At 41.2% G+C, this 12,996-nt stretch overlaps 1 protein-coding gene across 2 annotated transcripts in view; it reads right to left on the minus strand.

Annotated features, from left to right (window-relative positions):
- Positions 1-1,102: 1,102 nt before the first annotated feature.
- Positions 1,103-12,996, minus strand: part of LOC109878523 (choline-phosphate cytidylyltransferase A) — a 37,749-nt gene continuing 25,855 nt past the window's right edge. For both annotated transcript variants that reach the window (XM_031797442.1, XM_020470734.2), the window contains 5 exons: positions 11,640-11,791; positions 10,367-10,445; positions 9,910-10,052; positions 7,112-7,300; positions 1,103-5,006 (listed from right to left, as the gene is read on the minus strand). In XM_031797442.1, the coding sequence (XP_031653302.1) occupies positions 4,809-5,006; positions 7,112-7,300; positions 9,910-10,052; positions 10,367-10,445; positions 11,640-11,791 (761 nt within the window). In that variant the 3' untranslated portion in view covers positions 1,103-4,808. The remainder of the gene's footprint in view (positions 5,007-7,111; positions 7,301-9,909; positions 10,053-10,366; positions 10,446-11,639; positions 11,792-12,996) is intronic.

Here is a 12,996-nt window from a genome sequence, read left to right on the forward strand (position 1 = left end):
ATATATTTATATTAAGACACATAAGTCAATGGTGCCACCTGTCAATGATTTCAGACGGCGGTTACACCACCAACTGTGGACACAATCAGGATGTGGAAAAGGGGCTCGATTCGATCCGTAGAGCTGAAGATCCGAACTACAATGCTATTTTAAATTTAAAGAAAATGTTCCCGCGTTTGCAGAGACCGCATTCACGGTAAACGCTGCATATGTTTGCTCAGTCGGAAGTTACCGTTAAATGTAAATAGTGCTGTAACGTGGATCTTCAGCACTAGATCAGGATAAATGCTAGAACTGGGTAAAAACAGGGTTTCAGAGACATTGAACATCTTGGCAAATCACTCCAGTGCAGCATTGGTCTTATTTTGGGTTATTGTCCTGGCGAAATGTCAACGTCGTGTCAGGTGTTCAACAGACTGAATATGTTTTACGTGTCCTTTGAACCATTTTTCTTTTGACCCTTCTAGTATTGGAGTGACTGCAATGTTGATCTTTCCCCCCCATCCGAACCAAGAAACTATTCTACAATCACCATGGTCTCACCTTGCATTGCATTACCTTCGTCTGGGTGATGTGATAAATCATTCACAGCTTAATTATTAACTTGACCATGCTTAAAGGACCCTCCCCTAATCTGTACCTGCCTACAAATGTATTAATGAGATGTTCTGAAAGCTCCAGGGTAGCTTTGAGGTTAACTCTTTGCTTGAAATCCATTAACTGAAGGACCTTACAAAGATGGGTATTTATTCTGAAATAAATACGCATTTATATTGTAAGCAAAATATTGTTGCACAAGGAGATGCCACAGCAAAGGGGGTGGATACGTATGCATTCAAGCAGAAGTTAATTTTAGAACTGTCTAGATTTTGTCTCACTTAATGTGGTGTAGGATGTGCAGATCAGTGAAAAATGCCAATGTTATTCATTTTTATATTTAAGGCAACATGTAAAAACTGTGCTATTGCCTGTTTTTCTACCATGTTAAATTGTTTGGTATATATTTTCCCTCCTGTGTAACAAGGAATGGTTGCCAGAACTGTATATGCAACACCACCACTTTAGAAATATGCAACAACACATTGCCAAACATAGACCAATGTATATTTAAGTGATTTTACTTCAAAATTGAGTATTTTTCTTTGTACATATTTATTTTAGTCCTGTTATAACTGATAGTAGTCAACAGGTTGACAGTTCATGACAAGACAGACATTTCCTTTGCCGATTAAAGGGCAGAGTATTCAGACCCCTTGACTTTTTCCACTTTGTTATGTTACAGCCTTATTCTAAAATAGAAAAAATTGTGTTTACTCATCAAATTTACACATAATGACGTCGCAAATAATTATCAATTGATTGGACATTTGGAAAGGCACACACCTGTCTATATAAAAGGTCCCACAGTTGTCGGAGGAAAACCCAAGCCATGAGGTCAAAATAATTGTCTGTAGAGCTCCGAGACAGGATTGTGTCGAGGCACAGATCTGGGGAAGGGTACCAAAAAAATGTCTGTAGCATTAAAGGTCCCCTCCATCATTCTTAAATGGAAGACGTTTGAAACCACCAAGACTGTTCCTAGAGCTGGACGCCCGGCCAAACTGAGCAATCGGGGGAGAAGGGCCTTGGTCTGGGAGGTGAACAACAACCAGGTGGTCACTCTGACAGAGCTCCATAGTTCCTTTGTGAAGATGTGAGAACCTTCCAGAAGGACAACCATATCTGCAGCCAGACGGAAGCCACTCCTCAGTAAAAGGCACCACAGCCTAAAGGACTCTCTGGTCTGATGAAACCAAGATTGAAATCTTTGGTCTGAATGCCAAGCGTCATGTCTGGAGGAAACCTGACACCTTCCCTACGGTGAAGCATGGTGGTGGCAGCATCATGCTGTGGGGATGTTTTTCAGTGGGAGGGACTAAGTCAGGATCGAGGGAAAGATGAACGGAGCAAAGTACAGAGAGATCCTTGAAGAAAACCTGCTCCAGAGTGCTCAGGACCTCAGACTGCGGCGAAGGTTCACCCTCACAACAGGACAACGACCCTAAGCACACAGCTAAGACAACGCAGGAAAGGCCCAGCCAGAGCCCAGACTTGAACCCCATCAAACATCTCTGGAGAGACCTGAAAATAGCTGTGCAGCAACACTCCCCATCCAACCTGACAGAGCTTAAGAGGATTTGCAGAGAAAAAAAATACAGGTGTGCCAAGCTTGTAGCGTCATACTCAAGAAGACTCATGGCTGTAATCGCTGCCAAATGTGCTTCAACAAAGCACTGAGTAAAGGGTCTGAATACCTATGTAAATGTGATAATTCAGGTAAATTTTTTTTATAAACATACAAAAATTTAATTATGGGGTATTGTGTGTAGATTGATGAGGGGAAAAAACTATTTGATCCATTTTAGAATAAGGCTTTAACGTAACAAAATGTAGAAATAGTCAAGTGGTCTGAATACTTTCCAAATGCACTGTACAAAGCCTGGATTGCGGATGCCATATATTGGCCATTGAGAGGCCTTGAAGCCACCGGTCAGCAATATTGGCACTCCCCAGTAGGAGCAGTCCTCCATAGGAATGAATGGAATTCTACAGTATTTCAATTGAACACAACAGAGGCAGACCAATTCTGATCTTTCTTCCACATCAGATCTTTTTCAGAGATGATCTGATTGGTCAAAATAACAAAAAATATCAGAATCGGCTGAGCTGCCCGTGTAAACGCAGAATAATATTTCACATACTATTGTATAAGTGCCTAAAGTTGCTTGCTTCAGAGAATACAATTCACAATATAACGATTTGAATAACCACAGACTCTGGCTAAGCTTAAACATTAATTCTGTTGAAAAAAAAAACATGTCTGGGAGGAATGCCACAATGCAGCTCTGATTACACATAGCATCAGCACTCTGGAAAAAAAAATCGAATAAATCACCCCCCCAAAACAATTATTTGGAATCTATTGGCATAAAGTTGTGGAGATGCACAATGCATTTTGAATGACTGATTAGTGGAATTACTATTTTCTACAACAACAAAAAAAGAAGAAAAATCAGCAGAAGGTTTTTCCAGGAATGTACAAAAATGACATCTATACAAGATGAAAGTACATATAGTAGATCTCCTTTAACACAAACCAACACACTTAGTACATATTAAATAAAAGTAAATGACAAAATACAAGGATAAAACAACTCAACTTGGTGACTAATCAGGTGACCAATGTAGTCAAAAGTCCTCGATCAACCTAATTACAGTTACAGAGTTGGGAGGTTATTAAGCAGAATGGAGTATGGTCAAGTTTCCCCTGATCTTGGGTCAGTTTAGCATTTTCTCCACTAATGGGAGGTGTATTGGGGGAGGAAGCTGATCCTAGATCTGTCCCTAGTGGAACTTCCCTCCTGAGCAAGTGGAACAGCCTTAGGCCACCTGTAGGTCTACTGGCCTAGTTCACATCAGGTTGTACAACACATTTGATACAACAGGTATTTGTTATGCATTTGTCTGCACACAAATATTTACCCAACCACTCTGGAGACACCAAACAACAATATTTTAAATGTTTCCGTTAAAAATAATATCCATTGCATCACAACTGTAGAGTCCAATGCATTGTACATCAGTTGTACAACCTCAGCGTGTCCTAGGCCTAAAAGGACTGAATAGGTGTATCCAACACAGTGCAAATGCCACCCAGCCAGAACGCAAAAGCTATCCCATCCTTTCAGATCTACAGGAGTGCCTAGTCCTTAAGGGGTGGTAGGTGGCTATGGGGGTATTCGGAATTCTGCACAAGGCTTTCTTTCTACCCAAGTGGTCTTTTTCTGTGGAGGCAGTTGAAGAGAATGCATCTACGAGGGGAGGGAGGCTCACTATGTCTTTCATTGATAACAACAGGCTGCTGTGTTGCTCCTGTAGCGTGATCACTAGAGGGAGGGGGAGGAGGGATGGCATTCTACTGCTTCATATTGGAGGAAACTCCCATGTCCCCTCCCTCCCCATGTTTGAAACCAGCTTTTGTTATGGGATAAAAAGGCCAGACAGCTGGTATGAGGTGCCGGCTAGTTTTAGACTGGGAAACAGGGAAGGGGCTCCGTACACTCCGGTACGATGGTTAACCCCTACTAGATTCAATAGCTTCTTACCCATTGTCGTGCTATATCCATGTGAACTATGCTTTCACCAGAGAAGTTTAAAAATCCAGACGACTTAAGCGATTACTTCATGTGACTCCCATAAGGAAAATTCAGAATGAAATCAATGGGAAAGTAGAAAGATATTATTTACAGAAAGTACCGGTTATCACTTGTTAAATTTTCTCTGCTGCTACTATGGATTTAGCATGGCAAATACAATTCAGTGTGAGTCATTTGTGAGCGAATGAGTGTCCCATCACTCACGCCCGTATTGGCTGACACCTTCCCATGTTCATTAATTCATTTTATACATCATAAATGAAACATTAAAACGTCTATTTTGTGTATAACAACACTGTGACCCCAAAGAACAGCCGTTTTACAGAAAGTTATGATTAAACTTCCTGTGCTATTGTGTTGTGGTTTCCTTTAAACATGACAAAGGCCTGACTGACACTAGAGGCCTGGTAAAGGTAATGTGAGCGGGATAGGAAAAAAATGCAACATGGCATCCTAATTCAAGAGCATGTGAATGATCAATTCCTTGTGAGCACTTGGGCTGGGGTCAATTCCATTTAAATTCAATCAATTGACTGAAATGAAATGGTATTTACCCTAACCCTGACCTGCACCATCTCAGCCACAGGGAGAGAAAGGAATGGAGGGAGGCTCCTAATCGTCATCCTCGCTTATGCGGTCTGCTCCACTGAGGTGGTGGGGCGAAGAGGGAGGGGAGGTCTTGGTGAAGAAGGGCAGACGGAAGGAGGGCGGCGGAGAGGGTGAGCGCTCTCTGGTCGGGCTGCTGTTGGGGCTCTGCCTGGGGCTTATGGCTTGCAGCATCCGCCCCTTCCCCTCCTTTAGCATGTGCTTCTATAGAGGGAGAAGAGAATAAATGAAAGAGAAAGATATTGAAAGACAGATCCTGCATCCCAATATGGGCTACACAAGGGTGTTTCCATCATATTTCTTATTCTACCAGTCATTTCTTTTCAAATACATTGTTGTGTCTCTAGTATGGTTAAATGAGATGACATGCTATTTTCAAATAGATTACCTAACGTTTAATTATTTGATTAAATTAATCAGACAATAACTAACTCATTAGGAATCCGGGGCACCACGGAAGTATTCGTTTATATAGAGCAGCTATTTCCCGAATCCACTCTTAAAGATCTGAAGATATTTTATATCAATTGCAGTCAATCATTAATTATTCTTTACCTTCTATCAGTCTCATCTGAACATCGTAAAATTATTGGTTATCTGCACGAACCCTAGCATAAATTATAAATCAGCAATAAACAAATTGACTTAATTATTTATTTACTAACTAAATAATCACAGAAATAAATAAACAGTAGATATTGGTTACTAACAATGATGGAAAAGTCTCTAGTGGGCTAAGCCAATATGACAGCTTGGTAGACTGAGAGAGCTGGAAAGAAACAGATTCATTACACAGTCTATAATTATATTAATTGAAATGCTAATCCTTTGCACATGAACGGCCACTCATTCGAGAATAATCGCAATGTATATATATTTACGCCCGTACGTCGTTGTTGTCTTCTCTGTTGAAATCCTCGATCGTCCTGTAGGGTTCAGAGTCTCTGGTTAACTTTCATTGAAGTTAGTCTTTCCTGGTTGTAGGTGGTTGGAATGGATACTTCAGAGTACCATTCAGAAATGTTCTAATAGAACAGATACATTGGCGGTTGTCTGTATTCTCATCCTAGGTTTACGTAATTTCAAGCTGTAATTTCTAAATCTTACGTCTAAGATTTGCTCTTATTCTGTAGGGATCGATAGTCTCAGAGTTGAACCATTTCTAGCTATGTAGCCAATGATCCACGTGGTATAGTCTTGTCCTTTGGTAGAGTTGTAGTTTAAATCACTTCATACACCAGCGTCACCCGGCATGTTTTGGGTCTCATAAATTCAACCATTTACAACCTTAGCTTACTGGTTTGCGTGGTCTGGTGTGAATTTAATCAGGAGTGGTTTTTATACGTTTCAGTTGAAAAGGGTGGTTCCATGACGCCTAATGTAATGTCTGGGCTCACGGGGGTGTGGCCACTGACTAGTTAATCTTGATATGAAAATACATGCTCTCATTTAGAAGGTCAACATCACTTTACATCTTTTCACAAATAGTTTCATGTTTAATCACATACGTTTCACAAGATTTAGATGTAAACCTGACAGCTGGGAAATGTACACTAATAGATACAGTTGTGTGTTCCCTGTCCTTCATGAGATCCCCAAATGAAACACACTCAACATAAGAGTCCACGGATCATTCCCACATTCTCAAAAGTAGAAAGAATGTTTAATTCTCCCATTTTGGGAATTTAGGAGTTTGGCCAAGTGAAGTCCATTGTTCTCTTTCTGTGCTCTCACCCTCTCTTTCTGCATGACCAGGTGGATAACAATACCTGGGTTTAGGAGAGAGAGTGAGGGGGGGGGCACGATCCACACCCAAAAAGGGCTACGTCATGACAACATGAAGAAAAGTGAACCCATGCACACTTCGGGAGAAAGGATAGTGTCAAAAAGGATAGAAAAATTGAAACAACAACCCATAGCAACTGACAGAGGAGCTTCACTGAGCTAGCTTGATGCAGAACAGTGGCTAGATCTGATTGGTGTTGGACAAAACAAAGCAATTAGCCTAACCTACTTTCCTGGGTAGAATGGGACCCCTAGCTGCTCCTGAATAGGGAGGCAGGAAATTTTGCTGACCAGGAAACACGTGGGGCCCTAGTAACACCCTATAACTGGGGCATAGTCACAGGGTCAAGAAAAACTCCTGGGTCATGACCCACACCTTGACATTCTCAAAGGCTCTGTTCCAAGTGTCACCATATTCCCTACACTGTATGCTACTTTGGACCAGAGCCTTACGGGTCCTGGTCAAAAGTAGTGCACTACATAGGGAATAGGGTGCCATTTAGGACGCATGTAGTGACACTCACCAGTGCTCCCTCTGGGCCAAACATTTGAAGGAAGTTGGCTATGAACTCTCGGGACTTCTCTTCCCACTTCTGGATCAGGTCGATGCTCTTTGTCTCTACCTTCTGCACAAACTCTTTGGATCGCTCCTCCACATCCTTCACCCTCTTCTTCACTTTGTCCACACGCTCCTGCAGGTGGTACTTCTTCTCCTGGACGGATAGGGGGCAATGTTGAGACGCACACCAAGGTCCGTAACCACAAAGCTGATCTAGGATCAGGTCCCCACCTGTCCATATGATCTTATTCATTATTATCTAAAAGGCTAAACTGATCGTGCTTATTCTGAGGCCCTGTTTGAATACTTAATAAATGCCTCCTTCCTTCATTCCTCCCTTTCTTTGAGGTAACAAATTATATAAGGTGAGTGAGGTACACTACAGATCAATGGCAAATCACAAAGAAAGGAATGAAAGGCGGATGCATTTTTAGAGTATACGAACAAGGCCATAGTCTAACTTTATTCAAAAGGAATGCCAGAGGTAAAATGAGGCTTTCCTGTAGAAAAACATGTATTGTTATAGTCCTGTAGATACAGTTGAAGTCAGAAGATCACATACACTTAGGTTGGAGTCATTAAAACTCGTTTTTCAACCACTCCACAAATTTCTTGTTAACAAAGTATAGTTTTGGCAAGTCTGTTAGAACATCTACTTTGACCATGACCGGTAATTTTTCCAACAATTGTTTACAGACAGATTATATCACTTATAATTCACTGTATCACAATTCCAGTGGGTCAGAAGTTTATATACACTAAGTTGACTGAGCCTTTAAACAGCTTGGAAAATTCCAGAAAATGATGTCAATGCTTTAGAAACTTCTGATAGGCTAATTGACATCATTTGAGTCAATTAGAGGTGTACCTGTGGATGTATTTCAAGGCCTACCTTCAAACTCAGTACCTTTTTGCTTGACATCATGGGAAAATCAAAAGAAATCAGCCAAGACCTAAAAAAAAAAATTGTAGACCTCCACAAGTCCAGTTCATCCTTGGGTGCAATTTCCAAACCCCTGAAGGTGCCACGTTCATCTGTACAAACAATAGTACGCTATTATAAACCATGGGATCAAGCAGCCGTCATACCGCTCAGGAAGGAGACGCGGTCTGTCTCCTAGAGATGAACGTACTTTAGTGCAAAAAGTGAAAATCAATCCCAGAACAACAGCAAAGGACCTTGTGAAGATGCTGGAGGAAACAGGTACAAAAGTATCTATATCCACAGTAAAACAAGTCCTATATCAACATAACCTGAAAGGCCGCTCAGCAAGGAAGAAGCCACTGCTCCAAAACCACCATAAAAAAGCCAGACTACGGTTTGCAACTGCACATGGGGACAAAGATCTTACTTTTTGGAGAAATGTCCTCTGGTCTGATGAAACAAAAATAGAACTGTTTGGCCATTATGACCATCGTTATGTTTGGAGGAAAAAGGGGGAGGCTTGCAAGCCAAAGAACACCATCCCGACCGTGAAGCACGGGTGTGGCAGCATCATGTTGTGGGGGTGCTTTGCTGCAGGAGGGACTGGTGCGCTTCACAAAATAGATGGCTTCATATGAGGCAGGAAAACTATGTGGACATATTGAAGCAACATCTCAAGACATCAGTCAGGAAGTTAAAGCTTGGTCGCAAATTGGTCTTCCAAATGGACAATGGCCCCAAGCACACTTCCAAAGTTGTGGCAAAATGGCTTAAGGACAACAAAGTCAAGGTATTGGAGTGGCCATCACAAAGCCCTGACCTCAATCCCATATACAATTTGTGGGCAGAACTGAAAAAGCGTGTGCGAGCAAGGAGACCAACAAACCTGACTCAGTTACACCAGCTCTGTCAGGAGGCCAAAATTCACCTAATTTATTGTGGGAAGCTTGTGGAAGGCTACCCAAAACGTTTGACCCAAGTTAAGCAATTTAAAGGCAATGCTACCAAATACTAATTGAGTGTACGTAAACTTCCGACCCCCTGGGAATGTGATCAAAGATATAAAAGCTGAAATATATAATTCTCGACTATTTCACATTCTTAAAATAAAGTGGTGATCCTAACTGACCTAAGACAGGGCATTTTTACTAGGATTAAATGTCAGGAATTGTGAAAAACTGAGTTTAAATGTATTTGGCTAAGGTGTATGTAAACTTCTGACTTCAACTGTACATTTCTGGCCACAAAATGTACTGTTTAGTGAAACAATGTTATTTTTGGCCTGAAATAGCAAACTTAGACTTGTGATTACGATCACTTTATTTATCCAACAAGGTCCAACGGATTTGACTTCTGCTTTAACCGAACCCCTCCAAAAGTCACAAACAAGGTTGGAGCTGGGGGCTGCTATACTATGTCGGCCGTGGAACAGTTGTTGTGGAGAGTTAAGTGCCTTGCTCAAGGGCACAACGCCAGGCAATGGCATCTAATATTTAATTTCAGCAACCTTCCGCTCACTTCCCGCCAGACCAGGGATTTGGAACTGGCAACCCTCTGGTTTCTGGCTCACCTTTCTAACAGTTCCTCCAATTATGAATACAGTTGAAGTAATGCAAGTTTCATGTACAGCAAATTAAAAATAAATAGAACTAAAGTCAAAGTCTGTGTTTTTCTACACTTGTTTTAGAATGCAAGCTTCAGTGGGACATTTTTTCTTTCAAAAGAAAAGTTGGAAAGACATTGAAACATGAACAAACCATTGGGGTATCCATTTCTATGGTCTAAAATGTATACAACCTTGAAGTTGACTACATTGCTAGAAAAGGTGAATAACTCACATTGATGAAGCTGACATTGAGCTCTTTGGCAGTGTAGCCTCTCTGCAGGTTTCTGCGTGCGTACACGTCGTAGTCGCGGACAATACGGGTGATGATGTCAGAAGTAGAGATGCCTTCTGTCCGCTGTGTGGGTGCGAACATGCCTGAAGGTGAAGGGAGAAGTCAGCTAAACCCAATGCAGCAAAGCCACACCGGCATCAATGTCAGCCGCTGTCCAGAAGCAGCCCCTAACCTAGCCCCTGCACACCCGTGGCACTTTCTCTCAACATACAAGGAATTGATAGGTATAAGAAATATGTAAGTTGCTCCACTTAGCCTTCTGATAGGCTTAGTAGAACATTCACCATATTGCTTACACCTATCTGATGCTTTCAACTGCAAGTTCCTAGGGGCTGTTTCTGGACTGGGCCTAAGTCTTGCCAGTGAAGCGTTTACTAAATGTTGCGACTATACCCACCTGCCGCCTTGATGTGCTTGTAAACATCGTCACTTCCTGCAGAAGAATATGGGTAATCGTCATGGGCGACAAAGTCAATCTGTCAAATGTAAGACAAACAAAATGTTAGCAGAACTGATGACAGTGACAGATGGCCAACACACCTCCTGGAGAGCTACCGTGCATTCAAAAAGTATTCACACCCTTGGACTTTTTCACATGTTGTTGTGTTAAAGCCTGAATTTAAAATATACTTCTTACAAATGAATTTAAAATGAAAAGCTGAAATGTCTTGAGTCAATAAGCCTAAATAAGCTTAACAAGTCACATAAATTAGTTACAGGGATTTCACCATGAGGCCAATGGTGACTTTAAAACAGAGTTTAATGGCTGTGATAGTTTTCTCCTGAGGATGGATCAACATGGTACTGTAGTTATTACTCCACAATACTAACCTAAATGACAAGAGTGAAAAAAGAAGGACGCCTGTACAGAATAAAATCTTGTTTGCAATAAGGCACTAAAACATTAACTTTATGTCCTGAATAGAAAACATTATGTTTAGGGCAAATCACTGAGTACCACTCTTCATATTTTCAAGTATGGCAAGGACTAGGGAGTTTTTTTTATGCTAAAAAGAAACGGAATAGAGCTAGGGACAGGCTAGAGGAAAACCTGGTTCACTTCCAACAGCCACTGGGAGACAAATTGTACTTTCAGCAGGACAATAACCAAAAACAGAAATATACACTGGAGTTGCTTAACAATATGACATTGAATGTTCCTGAGTGGCCTAGTTACAATTTGGACTTAAAATTGACTTGAAAATATATGGCAAGACTTGAAAATGGCTGTCTAGCAGTTAACAACAACCGACTTGACAGAGCTTGAAGAATTTTAAAAGAATAACGTACAAACACTGTACAATCCAGATGTGTAAAGCACTTAAGAGACCTAAAAAAATTAATTCAATTATCTCATCTATTTCAACACAATACCCCATGATGACAAAGTGAAAACAGGATTTTGGGACATTTTTGCAAATTCTTCCTGAAGGCACTGTACTGGTGTGCAGGCTTTCACTGCAGTCCTTCTCTAAGACACAGGATTATAGGACCTCCTTGTTTAGCTGAATCAGCTGTTTTCGAGTAGGGCTGTATCAAAAGCCTTCATCCCAATAGCTCTAGTAGTTTTAGCCATCCCTAATACAGAGTGCAAAAATCTTGTGAAAAGTTATATTCTTCGGTGCAGACTGAGTGCAAGCGAGTCCTGTCCTCTGACATTTCTCACTCACCCTGTGGTCAGCCAGGAACTCCGGCGTGAGCGTCCATGGTGCGTTCCGTACGATCTCATCAACGTAGCGACAATGACTGACGGTGTCGTAGCGTTCGTCCTCGTTCATTACGGTGAAGCCCTTTAAGTTGTGTGTCAGGTCGTCACTGCATACTGAGGAAAGGGAGGTCACAGGGACTATGGTCACTAGATCTGATCGGTCAGTAAGAGAAGGATTATATAATCCATGAGCCAGATCCCCAAATTTGGGCCATTGTGATTTTGTTGAAGGTAGGGCTGCTGCGGTGACCGTATTACCGCCACACCGGAGGTCACGAGTCATGAAGGCAGTCAAATTCCACGTGACCGTTTAGTCACAGTAACTAGGCTTCTCCAAGCTCTGATGCTGCTGATGGTCATTAGTAGTCTACCAAACATGCTAGCTGCCTGGTACTCAGCACTCATGAGTGCCCATGAGCTCATGTTGCGCAACATTTCTATAGGCTATGCGTGAGAAAACAGAGTTTTGATGGACTCTAATAAAAAGAGGATACCATCAGCTTTCTATAGGCCAGGCCTACAAAACGTTATTTATCAACTTTCCTAATATTAAGAACAATGACAGGAACATAACCCACCTGGCTGGAATGAAAGTCAACCATGGGAAAAGCATCCTCTATTCGCTATTTAAGTGCATAGATGACAGGTATTTTCCCCCCCTGCCCCTGTTGATACAGGTGCATGATAATGGTCCCATTCTAAATCTAAACTAATTTCACACATATATGAATTAGTATATGCAAACACAAGATCTAATTAAGAATAGTCTGATGGGTCACCATATTAGCCTATCACTTCTGAAGGATGTATTATCACTTGTGAATGGTGTCCAGCTTGTGCATTAAGGCACGAAACGGAGCACACCTTTTTCCTTTAGACTTTTTCAAATCATAGTCGCAAAACCTCATGTATCCTAGTCCATATGTTTTGATAAGGTTTGTATCACAACTAAATAACAAAATGACTTAAAATTAAGCACATTAATCCGCTTTATAACCAGTGTAGCGACTAACTGTCATACATAGGCTGTGTGTAAGTTTCAAGTTTGGGGAAGATAATTTTCACCATAAAAATTCACCTTTATAATAAAGCATTAGATGCATAATCACATTTGCATTCACTTTAGAGAACAGCGGTTTCCTGGGGGAGAGACATTGAGAAAAGGATGGACATTACATTACGACCGTTGGTGAAGAAAAATGATAAAAGATCACGCTAAATAGAACAAAACCCATACCTACAGAGTTTGGAAGGGAAATACCGATTTTATTTCATAAGAGTTATATTAATTTTGTTAAGAATGACTTTGTAAAGACTGA

The sequence above is a fragment of the Oncorhynchus kisutch genome, linkage group LG19 (assembly GCF_002021735.2).
Source record: "Oncorhynchus kisutch isolate 150728-3 linkage group LG19, Okis_V2, whole genome shotgun sequence".
Taxonomy (NCBI): domain Eukaryota; kingdom Metazoa; phylum Chordata; class Actinopteri; order Salmoniformes; family Salmonidae; genus Oncorhynchus; species Oncorhynchus kisutch.